Source organism: Bos indicus, chromosome 8, assembly GCF_029378745.1.
Source record: "Bos indicus isolate NIAB-ARS_2022 breed Sahiwal x Tharparkar chromosome 8, NIAB-ARS_B.indTharparkar_mat_pri_1.0, whole genome shotgun sequence".
NCBI lineage: Eukaryota > Metazoa > Chordata > Mammalia > Artiodactyla > Bovidae > Bos > Bos indicus.
Window position 1 is genome coordinate 110,266,811 of NC_091767.1, and position 17,909 is coordinate 110,284,719.

General features: G+C 43.4%; 1 protein-coding gene across 1 annotated transcript in view; it reads right to left on the bottom strand.

The window, feature by feature from the left end:
• The window catches only part of C5 (complement C5), a 97,474-nt gene that overhangs the window by 4,892 nt on the left and 74,673 nt on the right, over positions 1-17,909 (bottom strand). Inside the window, exons 29-39 of the mRNA XM_019966848.2 lie at positions 15,363-15,568; positions 13,576-13,728; positions 12,700-12,765; positions 11,542-11,623; positions 10,146-10,194; positions 5,860-5,962; positions 5,385-5,459; positions 5,167-5,272; positions 3,833-3,916; positions 2,852-2,941; positions 446-529 (exon numbers count right to left, since the gene is read on the bottom strand). Of these exons, the coding sequence (XP_019822407.2) occupies positions 446-529; positions 2,852-2,941; positions 3,833-3,916; positions 5,167-5,272; positions 5,385-5,459; positions 5,860-5,962; positions 10,146-10,194; positions 11,542-11,623; positions 12,700-12,765; positions 13,576-13,728; positions 15,363-15,568 (1,098 nt within the window). The remainder of the gene's footprint in view (positions 1-445; positions 530-2,851; positions 2,942-3,832; positions 3,917-5,166; positions 5,273-5,384; positions 5,460-5,859; positions 5,963-10,145; positions 10,195-11,541; positions 11,624-12,699; positions 12,766-13,575; positions 13,729-15,362; positions 15,569-17,909) is intronic.

Here is a 17,909-nt window from a genome sequence, read left to right on the forward strand (position 1 = left end):
TCATCTTCAGAAAACGTTCCTTGCCCACCTAGAACCATTTATTAGCTACCCTTTGAACTTCTAGAATAAAATCCAAATTTCTCACCTTGCCTTATAAACCCTGGTACGACCCAGCTCCTGCCCATCTGATTCCCTCTACTCTCGCCTTTAAGAATAGCTAACTCTTAATAGCATTTCCTAAAAGATGCCATCTGTTATTACTCTGAAGGTATTTCCCTTATTAACTCATGTCTGTTTCAAATACAGCACTTATACTTTCTGATTGTTTATTTTGTCCATTTCCTTTTTAAAAAAAATGTGTCTCCTCGAATAGAATATAAACTTTATGAAGGCAGGAGCTCTGGCTGTGTTATTCAAGCTATATCCTTTGTGTCTAATATAATGCCTGCCACATAGTAAGGACCAAATATTTGTTGAACGAAAGAACTAATGAATGAATTCTTACCAGCTTTGTAGATATCCAGGAGAGTTGCCGTGTACTTAACAAAAGCATTTTCTTCAGTGACAGCTACGATCTCAACTTTATAAGCTGGTAAAAAAAACACACACACACAATAATTTATGCTTATTACAACATTCTATGTCCAATAGAAGCCAGAGTCTGTCAAACAAACAAAAAATGAGGTGTGGCAAGCTCTTATGGGCACCCTGTGGTAAATCTCATTTCTTCCAAGAAGGCTTCCCAGCACTCCCAGCGAGATTCTTCTGGCCATGATTCTAAGGGATCACTCTGCTTAGAGTCAGAGTCACTCTGCCCACTGTTACAGAACAGGCTGATTAGGGTAAGAGCAATATTAAATTTTAAAAAACACACAAAACAAAATAAACCTTAGATGTAAAGTTCCGATTCTGATCTTTCAAGACGAAGAGCCTCTTCCTTCTCTGCATGCCCACAGAGGGGTCCTGTATCTATCACTCTGACCTGTCGTAGGAGTCTCCATGTTTCCTCACCTCCATGCCTCGACGGCTTTTATTGGTTTTGATCTTTGTTTGGATTGGCAGCTATTTGATATGATACAGTCTCACTTCCGTTCATTCAGGCATCAATTTTTAACCTATGGTATGTTTGACTTCGCGTCTGAAACGACCAGCTTGAAGAGACCCATCTCTTCTTTGTGACCTGAGAAAAATTCCTCTTGTTCTTGCTTTCTTTGGGGTTAAAGTGAATGACCTAAAATTTTTTGTTCATTTTTGAGATCCTAGCTAGCTAGCAAGAGTCGGACACAACTGAGCGACTTCACTTTCACTTTTCACTTTCATGCATTGGAGAAGGAAATGGCAACCCACTCCAGTGTTCTTGCCTGGAGAATCCCGGGGACGGGGGAGCCTGGTGGGCTGCCATCTATGGGGTTGCACAGAGTTGGACACGACTGAAGCGACTTTGCAGCAGCATCTAGCTAGTAAGACTTAAAGCTCAGTGAACGAACTCAGTGTGGCAGAACCAAAGGCTGTGTAAATTAGTGGCTTAAACAATGTCCTGAATTTCAGATTCTTAATTATTTATAGTAGATAAGGGCAATGAACCTACTGTAGGCATAGGCGGAGTGAAGGACCGTTTAATTTTGTTTCTATTCTGTGATTCCATCATTAACCTGTAGCTCCAAAAAAGCCTGCTAAGCTTTTTCTTGAATGTGGTAAACTAGATCCTGATTGCATGTACTCTCTGTGTTAAAACAGATTTTTTTTTTTAATTTAAGAGTTAAAATTGTTCTATTATCATGGAAAGAAATAATTTGGATCTAAATTTTAGGGGAAAATTGTTAAAACAATATAGAATTCTCTTCAAGTCTCAGTATATTTTAAAAGTTGCAGTGGGTCTTGGCTGCGTTAGGCAAGTTTTTAGCATTTTTTAAAACTCAAGATGAATTTGAAGGAAGGAAAGATCATGAGCCACACAAGAGTCATTCTCATGGCTGTTATTTCCATTAATAGAATTCAGTGTTACCTACTGGAAATAATACTGGAGACCAGAATGTGTCCTGGTTCTATTACTTACTTCCTGCATGACTTTGAGCAAATTATTGCATCTCTCAGAGCCTCAGTTTCTTCACTGTTACCTCCAAGGAGGCTCATGGGACACCAATGAGAGACCATATACGAAAACAATTGGTAAACAGGAAAGGCTCCGTGAACAGCACTGTGCTTATTTATTTATTTATAAAAGCCCTCCTACCAGCTGTCAAGAAAAACTTGAAATAGTGTACTATCTGTTCGTTCTCTTTTTCTTAAAAAAGACAGAAGTAAACATTGGAAGCTATAGGTAGAAAACAAAGGATCTAATTCTATGAGGAGCTTGTGTCTGCAACTCTACTCGGGCATTTGATTTAGCTCTGAGATCTGGATGACAAGAAGGAGATTCTCCTTTTGAGATGGAGAGAGTCTCAAGTGTGGATTGCGACTGTGACACAGTAACAATTATTTAGCACTGACACTTTCACCTTGTCTTTGGAGGGAGTTTGAAAAACACTCAGACCCCCAAACCATCTTTGTTTCTGTCTCTGCTCCATCAACCGGAAGAATGCAGGAGCGAAATCATATACCTCTGCGGCTTCTCACATGTTCTCTTTGACTATGTTTTAGCACTTTTAATTCAATGGAGCCTGGTGGAATAAAATGTTTTGGCTGTGTGTGTACCTCACTCCCATCATTTTTAATGAAAATCATATTTCTTTGCTGAAGGATAAATAACTTTGCATGTTAATGCTGAAAATTGATGACATTTTCCTTCAAGGGAGCACATGGAATGTTGCATCTACGTAATCACTGTGCAAAATTGTAGATCTTCCTAACTGATCAAGTTTTCTTAAAATGTCATGTTTAACGGAACTATATATTAAACTTTCCAACTTACCGTATGCAATCTCCGGTTTACATGCTGTTTCCTTTCTAGTAGCTGCAGAGATTGTCAGGTCCAATTCTGCCTGCATTTGCCCACAGTCAGCTGGATTTTGTGAAAGACGGCACGAGTTAGGTTAACATAAGGAACGGACACCTTTGGGAGTAAACACAGTTTTTCCTCATCTGCCCTGAGACAATCCAATATAATCTTACAAATATCAGATTCCTAAGACCTGTCCCCATTTTCTCCTCTTCCATAAAGTGAAACAATATGCAAAGCAAAACCAAAACCAAAAAAACCAAAATCTTGAACACGGGACTTAGAATGGGTAGTCACTCCACATTGAGCTCTTCAGAAATGTATATGCTTCACTGAAGAAAGGAGGACATTTTCCCATTTTGAGTGTAATCAAAAATCTCTTGAAGGAACCAAACTGATGACCGACTTATGCTGTAAGAGGGAGAAATATGTGCCTAGAAAAAGTGTAGATTTTAAGGATTTTGAAAAACAAAAGAAAACCAAAATCAACTCAGACCCTCATGGAGTCCGCAGTTGTTTACTGTTGAGTTCTGGGGCTTTTCTTTGGCCAATAAAGCTGCCTTGATTGGCAAAAAATTGAATGGAGAGCGTCTCTAACTGGGGAGGGCCAGGGGAAGGAGAGAGGAGATAGTGGCTCATTCCAGAGCCGCTGTTCTCTTACGCAATGGTCCTGTTGCACCAAAAAGACCAGGTAAAAGGTAAGAATGTCACATCATGTTGTCTTTCCGATACCCAACAACCGCCTGATGGTGTTTCTCCGCACAGTGGGACTATCGGGTTGTTCTGGAGCCGTCGCGATGCAGCCTTACAGTGCTCGAGGAATGACTTTCCACCAGATGAGATTACATTTCTGAGAAATGACAGTTTGTCAAACAGCTCCCCCCAGATTAGCCCCAGATTATGAGTGGCTGCGTTAAACAAGTATACAGCCTGAACACAGTAAACGAAGTTTACCTTCGATACATTTGCACGTTACTCCTTCACAGACTTTCTGAAGCTTGGTGTTCGACGTGCTGTAAAACATGGTGCACTGTTTATCTGTGGCGATGAAAGCGCAGTTAGAAGAGGTGGCCGGCAGACACGCCATTTACCCGTCAGTGAATTTCGGCCATGGCTCCTTCATCACCCACTCCTAACCCTCTTTCTGTAGCTGAGGCCCAGGAAAGTTAAATTATGAACTAACTGCCTGTCCTAACACAGGCCCCTCTACACTCAAAATATTCTCCCTCTCTGTACTTGAAATCTTACTCTTCCATACTCATTTCTGAGAATGAAAGTATTTGGTGTTTCAATGAATGAGAAGAAATAAATTATGTCACACAAGAGTCTATTGAAAGAATTACAATTGGTAATTGTTTAGGCTAGAGCAGAAAAGCATTGTTTTTTCCTATTGTTCAGGAGGAGAAAAGAAACACACACATATGGCTGAGTGTGTGTGTGTAGTCCTTTTTCAAGGAGAGGCCAAGTATCATAATCTATGATTTCAGAAGTAAAACTAGATTGAATGGGTCTCAGAGTTTTGGTTCACTTTAAGAGTTTTGTTACAAGTAGAACTGTCCAAAGTGAAGTTGTCTGCCTTGTGAACCAAAGGGCTCTTCAGAAGTGGAGAGTTATCAGACGTGGCTGAATGACCAAACGCAGAGGTCATTCATCCATCATTTATTGATACATGCTATGTACCTGTGGAGAAGGAAATGGCAACCCACTCCAGTGTTCTTGCCTGGAGAATCCCAGGGACGGGGGAGCCTGGTGGGCTGCAGTCCACGGGGTCGCACAGAGTCGGACACGACTGAAGCGACTTAGCAGCAGCAGCATGTACCTGACCCTGGGGTAGATGCTTGGGACAGAAGGATGAGAATGTTCTGGGGGTGCGTACAAAGACGTGCAAACACACAATCAGGATGCAGCGCGACAAGCGCTGTGCTAGAGCTCTCTGCAAAGTGCTGAGAATGTGGACGGAGGGGACACTGACTCTGTGAAGACTGGAAATAACAGTAGGGTCAACGGCCTTCTCTTCAACGCAAGAGGAACAGTAAGCACCAAAGACAGACTTGAGGCGAAGAGTGTGAGGGGAGCCGTCAAGTCCATTCGCCTGTTCCAAACATGAAGAGCCTGAGGGCCGGAGCAGCGGAGGGACTCGCTCACCCACTGGTTGTCCCAGTGGGGACGTTTGTGTAGAGTGAGCCCCGAGAGAAGAAATGTATACAATCTGCAGGCCTCGAGCGCCTTTCTTCAAATTCCATAATAAATACAGAGCAGTCTTCGGAAGAAACCTTAGAGTTGATTACCTGGTCTGTGGTACTCATACACTGTGAAGGTGGCAGGGCTCAGAAACCCAACTTCAAAAAGTTCAATTATCCGGAATCGAACACAAAGGAACTCGTTGGAAGGAATCTGACAAATTCAAAGATTAAGAAAATCATGAGAGACAAAAGACTCAAAATATTTTAGGCAGCAGCTGTTAAATAGTAATAATAAATGAAAAATGGTGAGAGGTGGAACTTACCGAGTTCAGTTGCAGAATAACATGCCCATCTTTGATTTCGTAGTCAGTTAATAATTGATCCACCTGTTCCACAAGCTAAGGGAACAAAGAGAGGAGCTCAAATTTAACTCGTGACCTTTCTGTTTAAGTGCGTTCACCCAGTGATGGAATGTGAGGCCGTGGGGATGTAATCCACTACTTAAAGACAGTGAAGAGCAGCTCCTCCTCTTGAAAGAGTCTGAACATGTCATCACATGCACGCACACTATTCTGTACGTGCAAGCATAATACTTGCCCCTGAATATTTATATAAATATAAAACTGAATATTTTTCAGTTTCACTTTGAAAAATAAAAACTTAGGTAGATTATCAGTTTGAAAAGAATATTCTGGGAGAGTCTAAGAAAGTGACATAGAATGAATGGAAATAGCTTTGTAAAATAATGCAGTAAATAAAAGCAAGTATCCATAACAATATTTAAGAGAAGACATTTACAGCTTTTAAGTCTTCTGGGTTTGCGTTGACTCCGGTAGGCAGAGAGATATCCATTACCGCGTGAGAGGACCCAGATGACGATTCCTCACTGCTGAGCTTGTAGCTGAAATAAAGTAGAGACGAGGACATGAAACAAGTAAATGGATAAGATTCTTGAAGGAAAGGCCCTGTTCCTTGGTAGGCTTTAACTCGCTAATTTGAGTCTCCAAGTATTTGCTTCTTTATGATAACATGTGTTATAATCTCTGAAGTTTAAAGAGACCTCTGCGTCATCTATCCCAACCCTTTCCTCACTTGATCAGTAACCTCGGTGGGCTACCATTCTGGAGTTGGAGGAGACCATAAAGGCTATTCAGTCCCATCTCTTAATTAGCTAGTTGAGGAGACTGCGGGCGAGAGTAAGGTACTTGTTCAAGGTCGCACGACTAGTTCGCCTCAGGGCTTCCTAAGTCTATTGATTCTCATCCGAATTCTCTCTCTAGCAGAGCATGTTCGAAGAAAAAAATTAACTGTATATTGGCAAGAGACTGGATAAGCATGTTCAGAAACAGACTGGAAGGAACACACTAAAATGTGAGCAGCTACTTCCTCTGGATGATGAGATCATAACGGGTTATCTCTTTTCTTTCCCATGTTTTTCTCTATTTTCTAAAATTTTCACAATAGATATTTTATCTTTAAAAAAATGTTTCAAGGACTACCCTTTGTCTAGGAATTGTGCTTGTGGGGAAGCGGAGGAGAAAGGCCGAGGGAGTAACAGGGGCAATTTGATTTATTTTGTTTGTGCTTCTCTGGTATGAGAGAAAAGAATACTGAAATGGGGAATTAGGAAACTTAGGTTTTATCCCAGTTCTTCTGAGAGATTTCTACACATTACTTCCCCTTTCTAGAGCTCATTTTCTTATTTGTAAAATTAATTGTGAAAAAGTATAAACTTGTGCTTTAAAATTATAATTCCAAGACTTCGTTTTGAGAGGCAGAGAGGCCTGTTGCTACAGTTAAGCAGAGTTAATGATAAAAGAGGAGAAGTTGGTGGGGTAGGGACTGGATCGGCGTGTGTCCTGCAAAGGTTGAATTTTAGATTCCTGCCTCAAGATGTGGGAGAGAAAGCTGAACATTTGAGAGTAGAACTTCGGAGAGGAGTCAGGATTAAAGGAAGAGCCTGGGGAGACAGCTTCACAGGGAGAAGGTGAACTGACCTCACCCCGCAAAGTAAGTATGAGTGAGATGGGAGCTGTTATTCCAATTAGTGAGGTGGTAAGGACTCTCTTTCCCCAATTTTATCTTATCTAGCATGCATAAAGCAGACCCCATTACAAGTTTGAGATATCATATTTGCCATAAAAATGTAAATAGTATAAAGTTTAACCCCATTCTTCACCAAATTAATAATTTGGAACAAAATATAAGGCAACGTGTAACTGAAAATATGGCGTCCAGCATCCCCGTGATTGGATGAATGAGTGTCACCGAGAGTGGAGAACTCTGGCTCACAGATGCAAATGCTCTGTCAACACGACGGAAAAGGGCCTCCTGAGTGGAGAGTGTCTGTGAAAAGTTGCTGGAGCCGTGATGACTGGTTGCCATGGCGACTGTTTCAACCATGGAACAGAAACCTTCCTTTCAAGAAGCCTTTGCCTGCTGCCAAAGACAGCAATCCTTCCCAAAGGCATTTTGTTCCAAGAGAAGGAGAGAAGTGAAATCCTTTTTTCTTTTCTTGTGAATACAACAGAGAAGTTGTAAAAAGCTAAATGCACGAAAGAGACCCTCTCAATATAGAAGCTGTGCTGGCATTTTCTTAAACCAGGAGAGTGTGCATTTGAAGGCAAAGAATTTCTCACATGAATAAGCACTACACAGTTACATTTGGAATTTGTCCAACCCAGCTTCAGCATCATAAAGCCAAAAGCATGTTCTACCTGGGTTTTTTTGAACATTCTGTCCCCAGTTTATTTAAAACAAACAAACAAAAGAGAGCGGATACAATACTGAATATCGTATCTCTATTGCTTTCTTTTGTAGACTGACAATCTGGAATGCAAATTAATACGTTTTTGACGCGAGCCCTTTTATGCATAGCAGCGTTGTGGAAATACTGGAAGGTGCTTTGGGATCAGGTAGTCCTATATTCTTGCTTTACAGAGAGGCCTGGAGAAGTGAGGTGATTTGCTGACAGTTACCTGAGTCCTTCATGGCAGAAGCTGCCCTCAGGAGTCTAGCTATCCTACTCCTACTCGGGGTGCCTCCCTGTATCCCACACATTGATTCTCGCTTTGCCCAGGAGTTTGTTCATACCTCCCCGCAACACGTTAGGGGCTTAGACAGTGATCACACCCCGTCTGCCACAGGAGAGGCACCTGAAGGAGGGATGGCAGCAGTGGAGTTGCCCGAGAAAGCGTGGCCTCGGCAGGACCTCAGGGAATGAAGAAGGGTGTGGAGGGGGAGCAGAGGGCAGAGCCTGGCCCAGGACGGAAGGCGGGGCTTCACCCGCTGATGAGGGGACCCCGAGAGGAGAGGGACCGGCCTGGGATCACAGACAAGGCTGGGAGACGAGATCGAGCAGCTGAGAAGCAGCGTGCCGTTCCTTAAGGCTGGCGGTCTCAGAAAACGCTGCCTGAAGCAGGTGACTCGGAACCTGGACTGGGCGGCGTGCTCTGCCTCTGACTGTGAGAACTTGGCGGTTCCTTCACCTCCTGGCGCCTCAGTTTCTTTACCACTAAAATAAGGGGATTACTATATGGTTCCTAAAATCCTTTTCAGCTCTAATCTACGACATAACTGCATGGGATTTCTAAGTTACCCATTCTGAATGCTTTGCATCATGTGTGATAACAAGTACAAACAGCAAAATACCAGCGTAGAAATCACTGTTGTTGAGAATAGGAAGAATTAAGAAAATAGCACAGAACAGGAGGTCCTAAGGGGTGGGAGAAAGAAGAAGGAAGAAGCCTGTGTTCTGGTTCTGGCTCTTCCGCTGCCTGATTCACTCCGTGTGGTCACCAAGGTATATAGGCATATTTTCATAAACATTTTGGGACGGTGGCTTGGTAAGCAAAACAATGGCCCACAGAGGTGTCCATCTCTTAATCCCCAAGCTTGTGAATCTGTTACCTTAAATAGCAAAGGGGACTTGCAGTGTGATCAAGGTAAGGCTCATGAGCCAGGGAGAGTCTCCTGAATATCCAGGCAAGTCCAATATGATCACAGGGGTCTTGATAAGGGAAAGAAGCAGGAGAATCAAAGAAAGTGAAATCAGGGGTTTGAGTCAGAGGAAGATACTAAAAGATGCTGTGCTGCTGGCTTTGAAGACAGAGGCTCAGGCCAAGGAAAGCAGGTGTCTCTAGAATCTGGAAAAGGCTCCCCTGGAGCCTCCAGAAGGAACAGGGCCCCAATAACACCTTGATTTGAGGACTTCTGACTTCCAGAATGATAATGCATTTGAGTTAAGTCATTGTGTGTGTGTGTGTGTGTGTGTGTGTGTGCTCAGTTGCTCAGCTGTGTCAAACTCTGAGATCCATGGACTTAAGCCTGTCAGGCTCCTCTGTCCATAGACTTTCCCAAGCAAGAATACTGGAGTGAGTTGCCATTTCCTCCTTCAGGGCATCTTCTCAACCCAGGGATTGAACCTGCTTCTCCTACATTGCAAGTGATCTCCTGCCTTGGCAGGTGGATTCTTTCTACCTCTAAGCCACCTGGGAAGCCCCTGTAAGTCATAATATTTATGGTAAATTGTTACTAGTAGCAACTAGTGGTCAAAGCAGGCCTTGGAGTTAGTCGATAAGGGTAATCTCAGCCCTGGCTACCATTAGAAGACCCTGCAGGGGGTGAGGTCGGACAGAGTTCTGCAGAGTTCTAAAAGCTCTCCGGGTGAGTTCAATGTACAACCTGATTTGGGAACCGTGGGCTGGCTGCTAATGACCAGGGATTTTGTTGGGCAAACATGATTTTTCTAAGTAAAAGAGTGGGAGTCGCTTCTGAGAGAATGCTTTGCTCTTTTCCTAACACTTATATATCATAATCTACCTTTCTGGAAGACAAATTAATAATATAGTGTTTGAATTAGAAACAGGTCCAAAAATGGGAGAGAAAAGCGTATATGAGCAAAACAAAACTGTTCTGTAGAGTAAGTAGCTGTTTAAGAATACCTCGTATATTCCACATGAAAAAAAAATGAACAATTTCACATCTTCCGGACATCTTTATCATTCAAAAAGATTTGGAGAGAGAAAGCTCTGGCAGAAGTGAAGCCCTGAGGTCTACCGTCCCCCCGGCGGACGCGGGCTCACCTGGCGCAGGCCACTATGCGCTTGTATTCTGAGCTGCTGTAGCCGAAGGCTGGCACACGAAACAGACAAACAAAAATAAGAGTAAACTGTTTTAGCTTGTTCTGGAACATGTCAGAGCAGAATCATTAATGAGCACACTTGGAAATTATTTGAGATTTAGAAGTTGGCACTTTTGATGATTTTAATGGAAACTCTGGTTTTAATGGAGCAGTCAACTGGCTCCTGAGAATCCAGGAACTGTGGAAATCATTAGAACAGTTCTCTGCTCTCCAAGAACTTAATAAGGAAGGAGGCATTTAAGGTGGATCTGTGTTGGTAACGTGTCTGGGGAGGTGGCAGGGAGGAAGCGCCCACATCTAGATTCTCTGGTAGTTGGAAATTTCCTGCAGGAACAAGACTCTGAGTCACAAACAGAAGCTATCGGGCAGAGGAAAAGCACACTTCCTGGTCCCAGGGCGTGGGTCAAGGAGGGCTGGAGTGTCCAAGTGGCCTGGCTTCTAGACTGGGACGGGAGAACCAGCCCATCATAAGAGGGATGTGAGGGCCATGTGTAGAAAAAAGACAGGTGCGTTAAGAAAGACTCGTTGGTCCTGAGGAGACCAAGCTGAAGATGGAGACAGGGAAGTGTGCACTTGCCAGACTCCTAGGGATACAGAAAGGGTATGGGATAGAAGCCCAGCAGAGTGGTGAGAGAAATTCAGGGCTTGGGGATGGAACACAGACATAAAACTACTAACAGAAATCCAAGGTTCTGAAAGTAGGCCCTTACTGCCTGTTACATTCTTCTCTTCCTTTTAAAGACTTTATTGAATTTGTTACAATATTGCTTCTGTTTTGGGGTTTTTTCTTTCATGTTTTGGTTCTTTGGCTGGAGGCATGTGGGATCTTAGTTCACTGACCAGGGGCTGAGCCGGCAGCAGGCAAAGCCTTACCCACTGGACTACCAGGGAAGGCCCTAGTCACATGCTTTTCTCCTTTAGCTTTGATTTTTAATTGATTTTTATTTGGATGACTGCTTTACAACATTGGATTGGCTTCTGCCCTGCAACATGAATCAGCCAGAAGTATCCATGTGTCCTTCCCCTTGAACCTCCCCTCTAGCCCCCACCCCATCCCACTTCTCTAGATCCTCCTTACATCTTTAAAAGTTTTCTTTAGTCAAAAAAATTTCTGGATCAACAGTGGATACATTTAACCTAGTTATTGTTAGTATCAGTTTCCAACTGTTATTAATGAGCTACCTCTATTATAATAAATGGCAGCTATGTTTACTCAGATGTCAACCTATTAAAGAATTTGAATGAGAAATTACTTTAGCACATTTTTCCTAATCAGAGAAACTCTTCGGTATTCTTTATGCTTAGCCAACATTATAGTGTAAATCATGCTGTTTTACCTTCAATTTCCCGGGTTTCAATTTTCAAATGGAAGCTGCAAACTTCCTCCGAGGTGCTGATTTTGTGAACCACAGTTTTTACCTATGTGGGGACAAGTAAACAAGAGGACTGTTTATGATAGGGAGTGGAAAAGGCATTATGGCGGGACTGCGGCCGAAAACGGGGCGCGAGTGTTTTTATCACCCAGTGCACACGGGATCATCACAGACCCATTTTCCCAGCACCTGGACTTCTGGCAAACGCCACAATTTGAAACATAACTGAGAAGCCCAAAGTAAGCTAAAAATGATCCCTCTCCAGGCAGAACCTCGGTCCAAAGTCCACGCAGTCAACTCTGAGCACCTCACTCTGCAGGAAAGCTTTTAAGACTTTCATCCCTGCGCCTGTTCACTCTAATTTTACACAGAACACCACAAGGCCATGAAGTATGGTTTTCTTCAGCCCACAAACCACTGTGGGAACAACAAATTACAGGTGTACACGGAAGGGCAGGGCTGCTGCCAGAAGCAGGTGTAGTGAGGGCGACCAGAAGTGACAACAGCTGACCGTGCATCTGCCCACCCGCACGCAGCTTACGAACGGTCTCTGAAGGAATGTACTAAAGACGAGCGCACAATTAAATAACCAGGAGGACGTTAATTTATGCCCAGAACATGCAGTTTGTATCATTTCAGGCCTTTGGCATTTACAGCTTAGTTTTCCTAAGCTGTTTATCTGTGTCTGTGCAGCCTGTGGTTAAAAATAGAAGACACTGAAGGCCGTACATATACACATTAGTCAGCAGTGATGCTGGATAAATGAGATGTGACTGTTACTAACCTCAGTATCCATGTATATACGTGTGAATGTATACATACATACACACGTCATATACATATACATGTAAACATAAATATTGTTCATCTCTATACAACTATGCACATCCACTTATACATGATTTCTAGAAATACACATATAAAGATTAACAGCCATTTCCAAAAAGAAACTGTGGGGATAGCTATCAAGACAACCAGAAAGAATGGTAAATGACTCTTACCTCAGTTATGGTCACCCAAGCCCAGATTTCTATAACTTTGTCTCAAAGTCTCTTTCTTTTAGACTACTTACTGTAAGCTGACACACAACCTCAATCAAGCTGTTCTCCACAAAACACTCACATGCACTGTAGCCAAGCCACTGCTTTGTCCGGTACTTAGGACGACGAGGTCATCATTGAGAGGTACCTGGAAAGATTTTTGCATTCAGTACTATTCCTCATGCTTATTTCCTTTGCACAAAAGGCTGTGGAAAGCAACAACTATTTCCGGTTATTTGTATGTTTAAATATGCCTTAAATAATCTAAAATGTGGTAATTAAAAACATACATACCAGCATCTATATACCGATAGCTACTATTACTGATACGGAACCTAGTTTTTCCAAAGCATCTTTTCTCTTGGGAAATTCTCATTGGCCATCAAGGTTTTCGTTTTTAAAAACCCAGTAGTGGCAAAGGACACGGGACAGGTTACTGGGCGGCCTGCAGACCGTATCCCGTTTGGCCACAGTCTGCATGTGTGGCCAGGGTCGTTGGAACCACTGGCAGATTCCCAAGTGGCCTTCTCTCTGACTCTTCTGCCAACCTTTGTGTGTGCTGGTCGCTGCGTCTGGAACACTCTTCACTTCTCTTCGCCCGGCTAACTCCTTCTGATTCTTCCAGATTTACCCTGCCCATTGGATGCATTTGAAAAACGGCCCTCACCTCTCAGCCTGGCTCGGGAGGCTCCCCTCTGTCCTTCCGTGACCCTAGCAGAGGTCTCAGTTTCCACTGCTTGTTGAAGCGACTGTCTCCTCTACAGCACAAGGGTGCTTTGTGCTTTACTTTTGGGCCCTCAGCGCCCAGCACAGAGCAGGCGTCCCTGCTTAGGACACGCCTGGCACCCATCTTGGGTTTAAGGGGTGAATGGCTGCATTTGTATAAGAAGGGCAGAACAGATGATCTCGAAGGCCCCATCCAGTTATAAAATTTTACTTTAAAAAACCCTTTATTTACCTCTATTGGCCTCCCAAGGAAATACTTGTCTGACATCTTATAGTGGTAGAGGTCACCTTTATTCTTGTAAGACACTTTGACATCCATGTTCAAGCGGAGTTTTCTAACCAGGAGTGAATACTCTGTCAGGCCCTCGATGGCATTAATTGTATCCTATCAACAAACAGCAAGGTTCAAAAATAGGTTTACTCATTTACATACCCCCTGTTTACAAATACACTTTCTTACGAGAAGGTGAGTCAGCGTTGTCTGGAGATGAAACTCCGGGTGACTGAGTGGAACTAGTTAAGGGCCCCTGTGAGGAGGGGGAAGAAGAGTCTCCCTCCGCCAGTGAGGATGCTCCTGGCTGCAGGCAAGAAGGCAGTGTGGCTCGCATCGGGTTCTCCACGTGTCTTGGGCACGTGACCTCATGCAAGTCATCCTTCCCAGAATGCCTCCAACTCCTTGAACAACTGTGGATTTCCTTCCCATCCTCATATCTACGCTTAACTAGCCCCACAGGGAAGACATAAGGCATCTCTCCCTTCTCATCATTCTGTTCAGTGTTCTTCCCTTCTGCTCCTTAGAGCATTCTTCTCGATTGGTGATACTTCATGTAGAGTTTATCATGGGCTTCCCCCCACTGCGATGTGAGACTCTTGGGGGCAACAGTACATCTTTCTTGGCATCCGCCACATTTAGCAGGTATGCACATGGTAGTTATTCAACAAATATTTGCTGAAGGAATAAACGTGTGCGTGAGTGCTAAGTCGCGTCCAGCTCTAAGTCGAGTCCAGCTCTACGCAACCCTGTGAACTGTACCCTGCCAGCCTCCTCTGCGCATGGGATTCTCTCGGCAAGAACACTGGCATGGATTGCTATGCTCTTCTCCAGGGGATCTTCCTGACGTAGGGATCAAGCCCATGTCTCTATGTCTCCTGCATTGGCAGGCAGGTTCTTTTTACCCTAGCTGGATGAGCTTAATTTTTCTAGATCTTGTCTTCCTCATCTACAGAATGGGGAAATGTGGTTGAATCAGAGAGAGCAGATTTGTGACTGCCTTCTCTCCCATGTCCAAGCAGCCAGTGCTCATCAGTGGGGTCCTCTTTTCTCTAAGCCTCCAGTTGTGCCCATGGCGAAACCCATTTCCTTCCCCTGATTAGAATTAGATGGTCACCAACAGCACCCTGAAGGACCCCTCTAACTCTACATTTTATATACCTACACACACACCCTGTCATTGCCCAGGCATCCGGGGAACAGGGAAGACGCTAACATTTGAGATAAACTTGAGTGTAGATGTACACTATACAGCGACATGGTAGCTATAATGCAAAATACACATACTCAAGTGAGTTCACACTGGTAGCTAGACAGATAAACATGCGGAAAATCGGCATTCCTCTTACTTTTCACTTAGTATTGTGGAAAGGAACATTGGTGCCTTTATTTACATGGCAGCCACTGTTTCTTATATAGGATTTAATGTAATTGCTGATAACTCTCCTAGCCCTTCATGGTAACTAAGAATCGTAAAGGAAGTTCTGGGCTTGGAGTTTGGAGGTGTGAGTTCTGATGCTGGCTCTGCCGCTAACTGTGAACGAACCTCCTGGCGCTGAGTTTCGCCTCTGCGTGAGAAGGGCGTCCATGCAGACGTTCCTTCGGGCCCTGATTCTAGTCATTTATTCACACCTTTAGTGCGCTCATTTGGTGACAGAACCACGGAGGCCGGAAGGAGTGTGGAGTGTGCGGTGTGGGAGGCACTAGGGGCATCTCCAGGAAGGTAACACGAGAGAAAGAAACACCACCTGGGTTGAATAAAAGCCGCCTCCGTATCTCTGCTCTTCCGATAGCCATTTGATGACTGGGTTCACGTAATTCATGTCTTTCAAGTTCAGATTGGTGAGTAAGGCGTAGGCCGTGGTTTCTACCATACGAGCTGTGCCAGTGTTGGGCACAAAGCTGTCTCTCTGCTGAAGATCATCTTTCCAGAAACGATAAATAGGTGGATTACCTAACACCAACAAATCACACTGGTAAGTATCATGAAAAATGTGAATTTGGCATAACAGTTCTAGCAGGTTTCTAGAAGTTTCTTCTGGTAGTGGCCTTCTGGTTTCCAAAAGTTTGCTATTCTTTTGTAAGAAGAATTTTCTCAAGGTGACCAATACAAACAAGGTTTCTTAATACAGGGCTGTTTTAATCTATAATGGAAAAGAATTTAAATATGAGCAGGTAGACAGACAGACAGATAGATGATAGACAGCTGAATCACTTGGCTGTACACCTGAAACTTACACTGTAAATCAACTATACTTTGATAAAAATAAAACCAAAACAAGGCCGTTTGTCTTTATTCATAAACGTCAACATGGAGCATCTACAGGTACCACAGTACTTTTGAAGGGTCGGCTGGAAAGGCAGGGGACCGGAATTGTTAATAGCACCCAGGTTCTGGTCTCTACTCGGCTACTGCTGTGCTGCTGCTAAGTCGCTTCAGTCGTGTCCGACTCTGTGCGACCCCAGAGACGGCAGCCCACCAGGCTCCCCCGTCCCTGGGATTCTCCAGGCAAGAACACGGGAGTGGGTTGCCATTTCCTTCTCCAACGCATGAAAGTGAAAAGTGAAAGTGAAGTCGCTCAGTCGTGTCTGACTCTTCGCGACCCCATGGACTGCAGCCCACCAGGCTCCTCCGTCCATGGATTTTCCAGGCGAGAGCACTGGAGTGGGCGCCGTTAACAGACCTGTAAACTTGGATGGGCTCTTTCCATTCCGTGAGTCTTTCAGTTCCCTGAAGAATAGATAGTGCTTTCTTCCTTGCGGTGAAACTCAAGGGAGACACCAAATGTAAATGTTTTTATAAACCAGAAAGCACCATATATATATAGATAGATGCATATATATGTTTATTGTTATTATTATTGACACTACCAAAAAAAGTTAGAGAACTTTTCTCCTTGACAGAAAAAAAAACTACAGTTTGGAAATTTTGAGCTCACACCCAAACCTTAACTATTCTATCTCCTCCCAATTTAAAACCCTGAAGACAATTTCATGTAGGCAGCGCTTTTCATAAGCTAGTTTCTAGATTATATTTGGTTTTTATTGTTCTGTGCTGTGTGTGCTGTGCTCAGTCGGTCAGTCGTGTCCAGCTCTCTACGACCTCATGGACTGTAGCCCACCAGGCTCCTCTGTCCATGGGATTTTTCAGGCAACAATACTGGAGTGGGCTGCCATTTCCTACTCCAGGGGATCTTCCCACCCAGGCATCAAACCCAGGTCTCCTGCATTGGCAGGTGAATTCTTTACCACTGAGCCACTGGGAAGCCTTATGTATCTATATCTACATCTATATCTACATCTATATCTATATCTATATCTATTTGGAGGAGAAAATGGCAAACCCCTCCAATATTCTTGCCTGGAAAATTCCATGGACAGAGAAGCCTGGTGGGCTACAGTCCATGGGGTCACAAAGAGTCAGACACAACTGAGTGCCTGAGCACAGTGTGTGTGTGTATATATATATATATATATGTGTGTGTGTGTGTGTGTGTACACATAAACATATATATGATCTTCCCTGGTGGCTCAGACAGTAAAGAATCTGCCTGCAATTCAGGAGACCTGGGTTCGATCCCTGGGGCAAGATCCCCTAGAGTAGGAAATGGCAACCCGCTCCTGTATGGCTTGCCTTGAGAATTTCATGGACAGAGCACCCTGATGGGCTACATAGTCCATGGTTTGCAAAGAGTCAGATACTACTGAGCAACTAACACACACACAAATATATATACATGTATGTGTGTGTATATATATATATATATATATATACACACACACACATATTCTTTTCAGTATTCTTTCCCTTACGGTTTATCCTAGGATATTGACTATAGTTTCTGTGCTGTCATTAGGACCTTGCTGCTATCCATTCTGCATGTAACAGTTCTTCATCTGCTAACCCCAACCTCCAACTCCATCACTCCAACATCCCCGCCTCAAAATTCTGATGTATCTGTTTACAACTCAGAATTACCTTGCTTACTTGACTTGAGGAACAAAATGTTTTCCCTCCCTCTTGAAGGCTTTTTTTGGAAGGAAGCTTTTGATTTCTAAAGACAGTTCCAGTTCAAACATTATGTAAACTAATATATTCCCTTCTAGCTCTTAAATTCTATTATTTTATTATTCATTTCTTACAATACCTAGATATTTCTTTTGTGTTATTTGAAAAGTATTATAGAAGTGGTTTTGAAGTATATGTTGAGATTCAGTCATTTTTTAAGTGATGACAGGAGTCAAATTTTGTAGGTGGTGATAAACCTTATGTAGTATTTATTAAACTTTTAGGA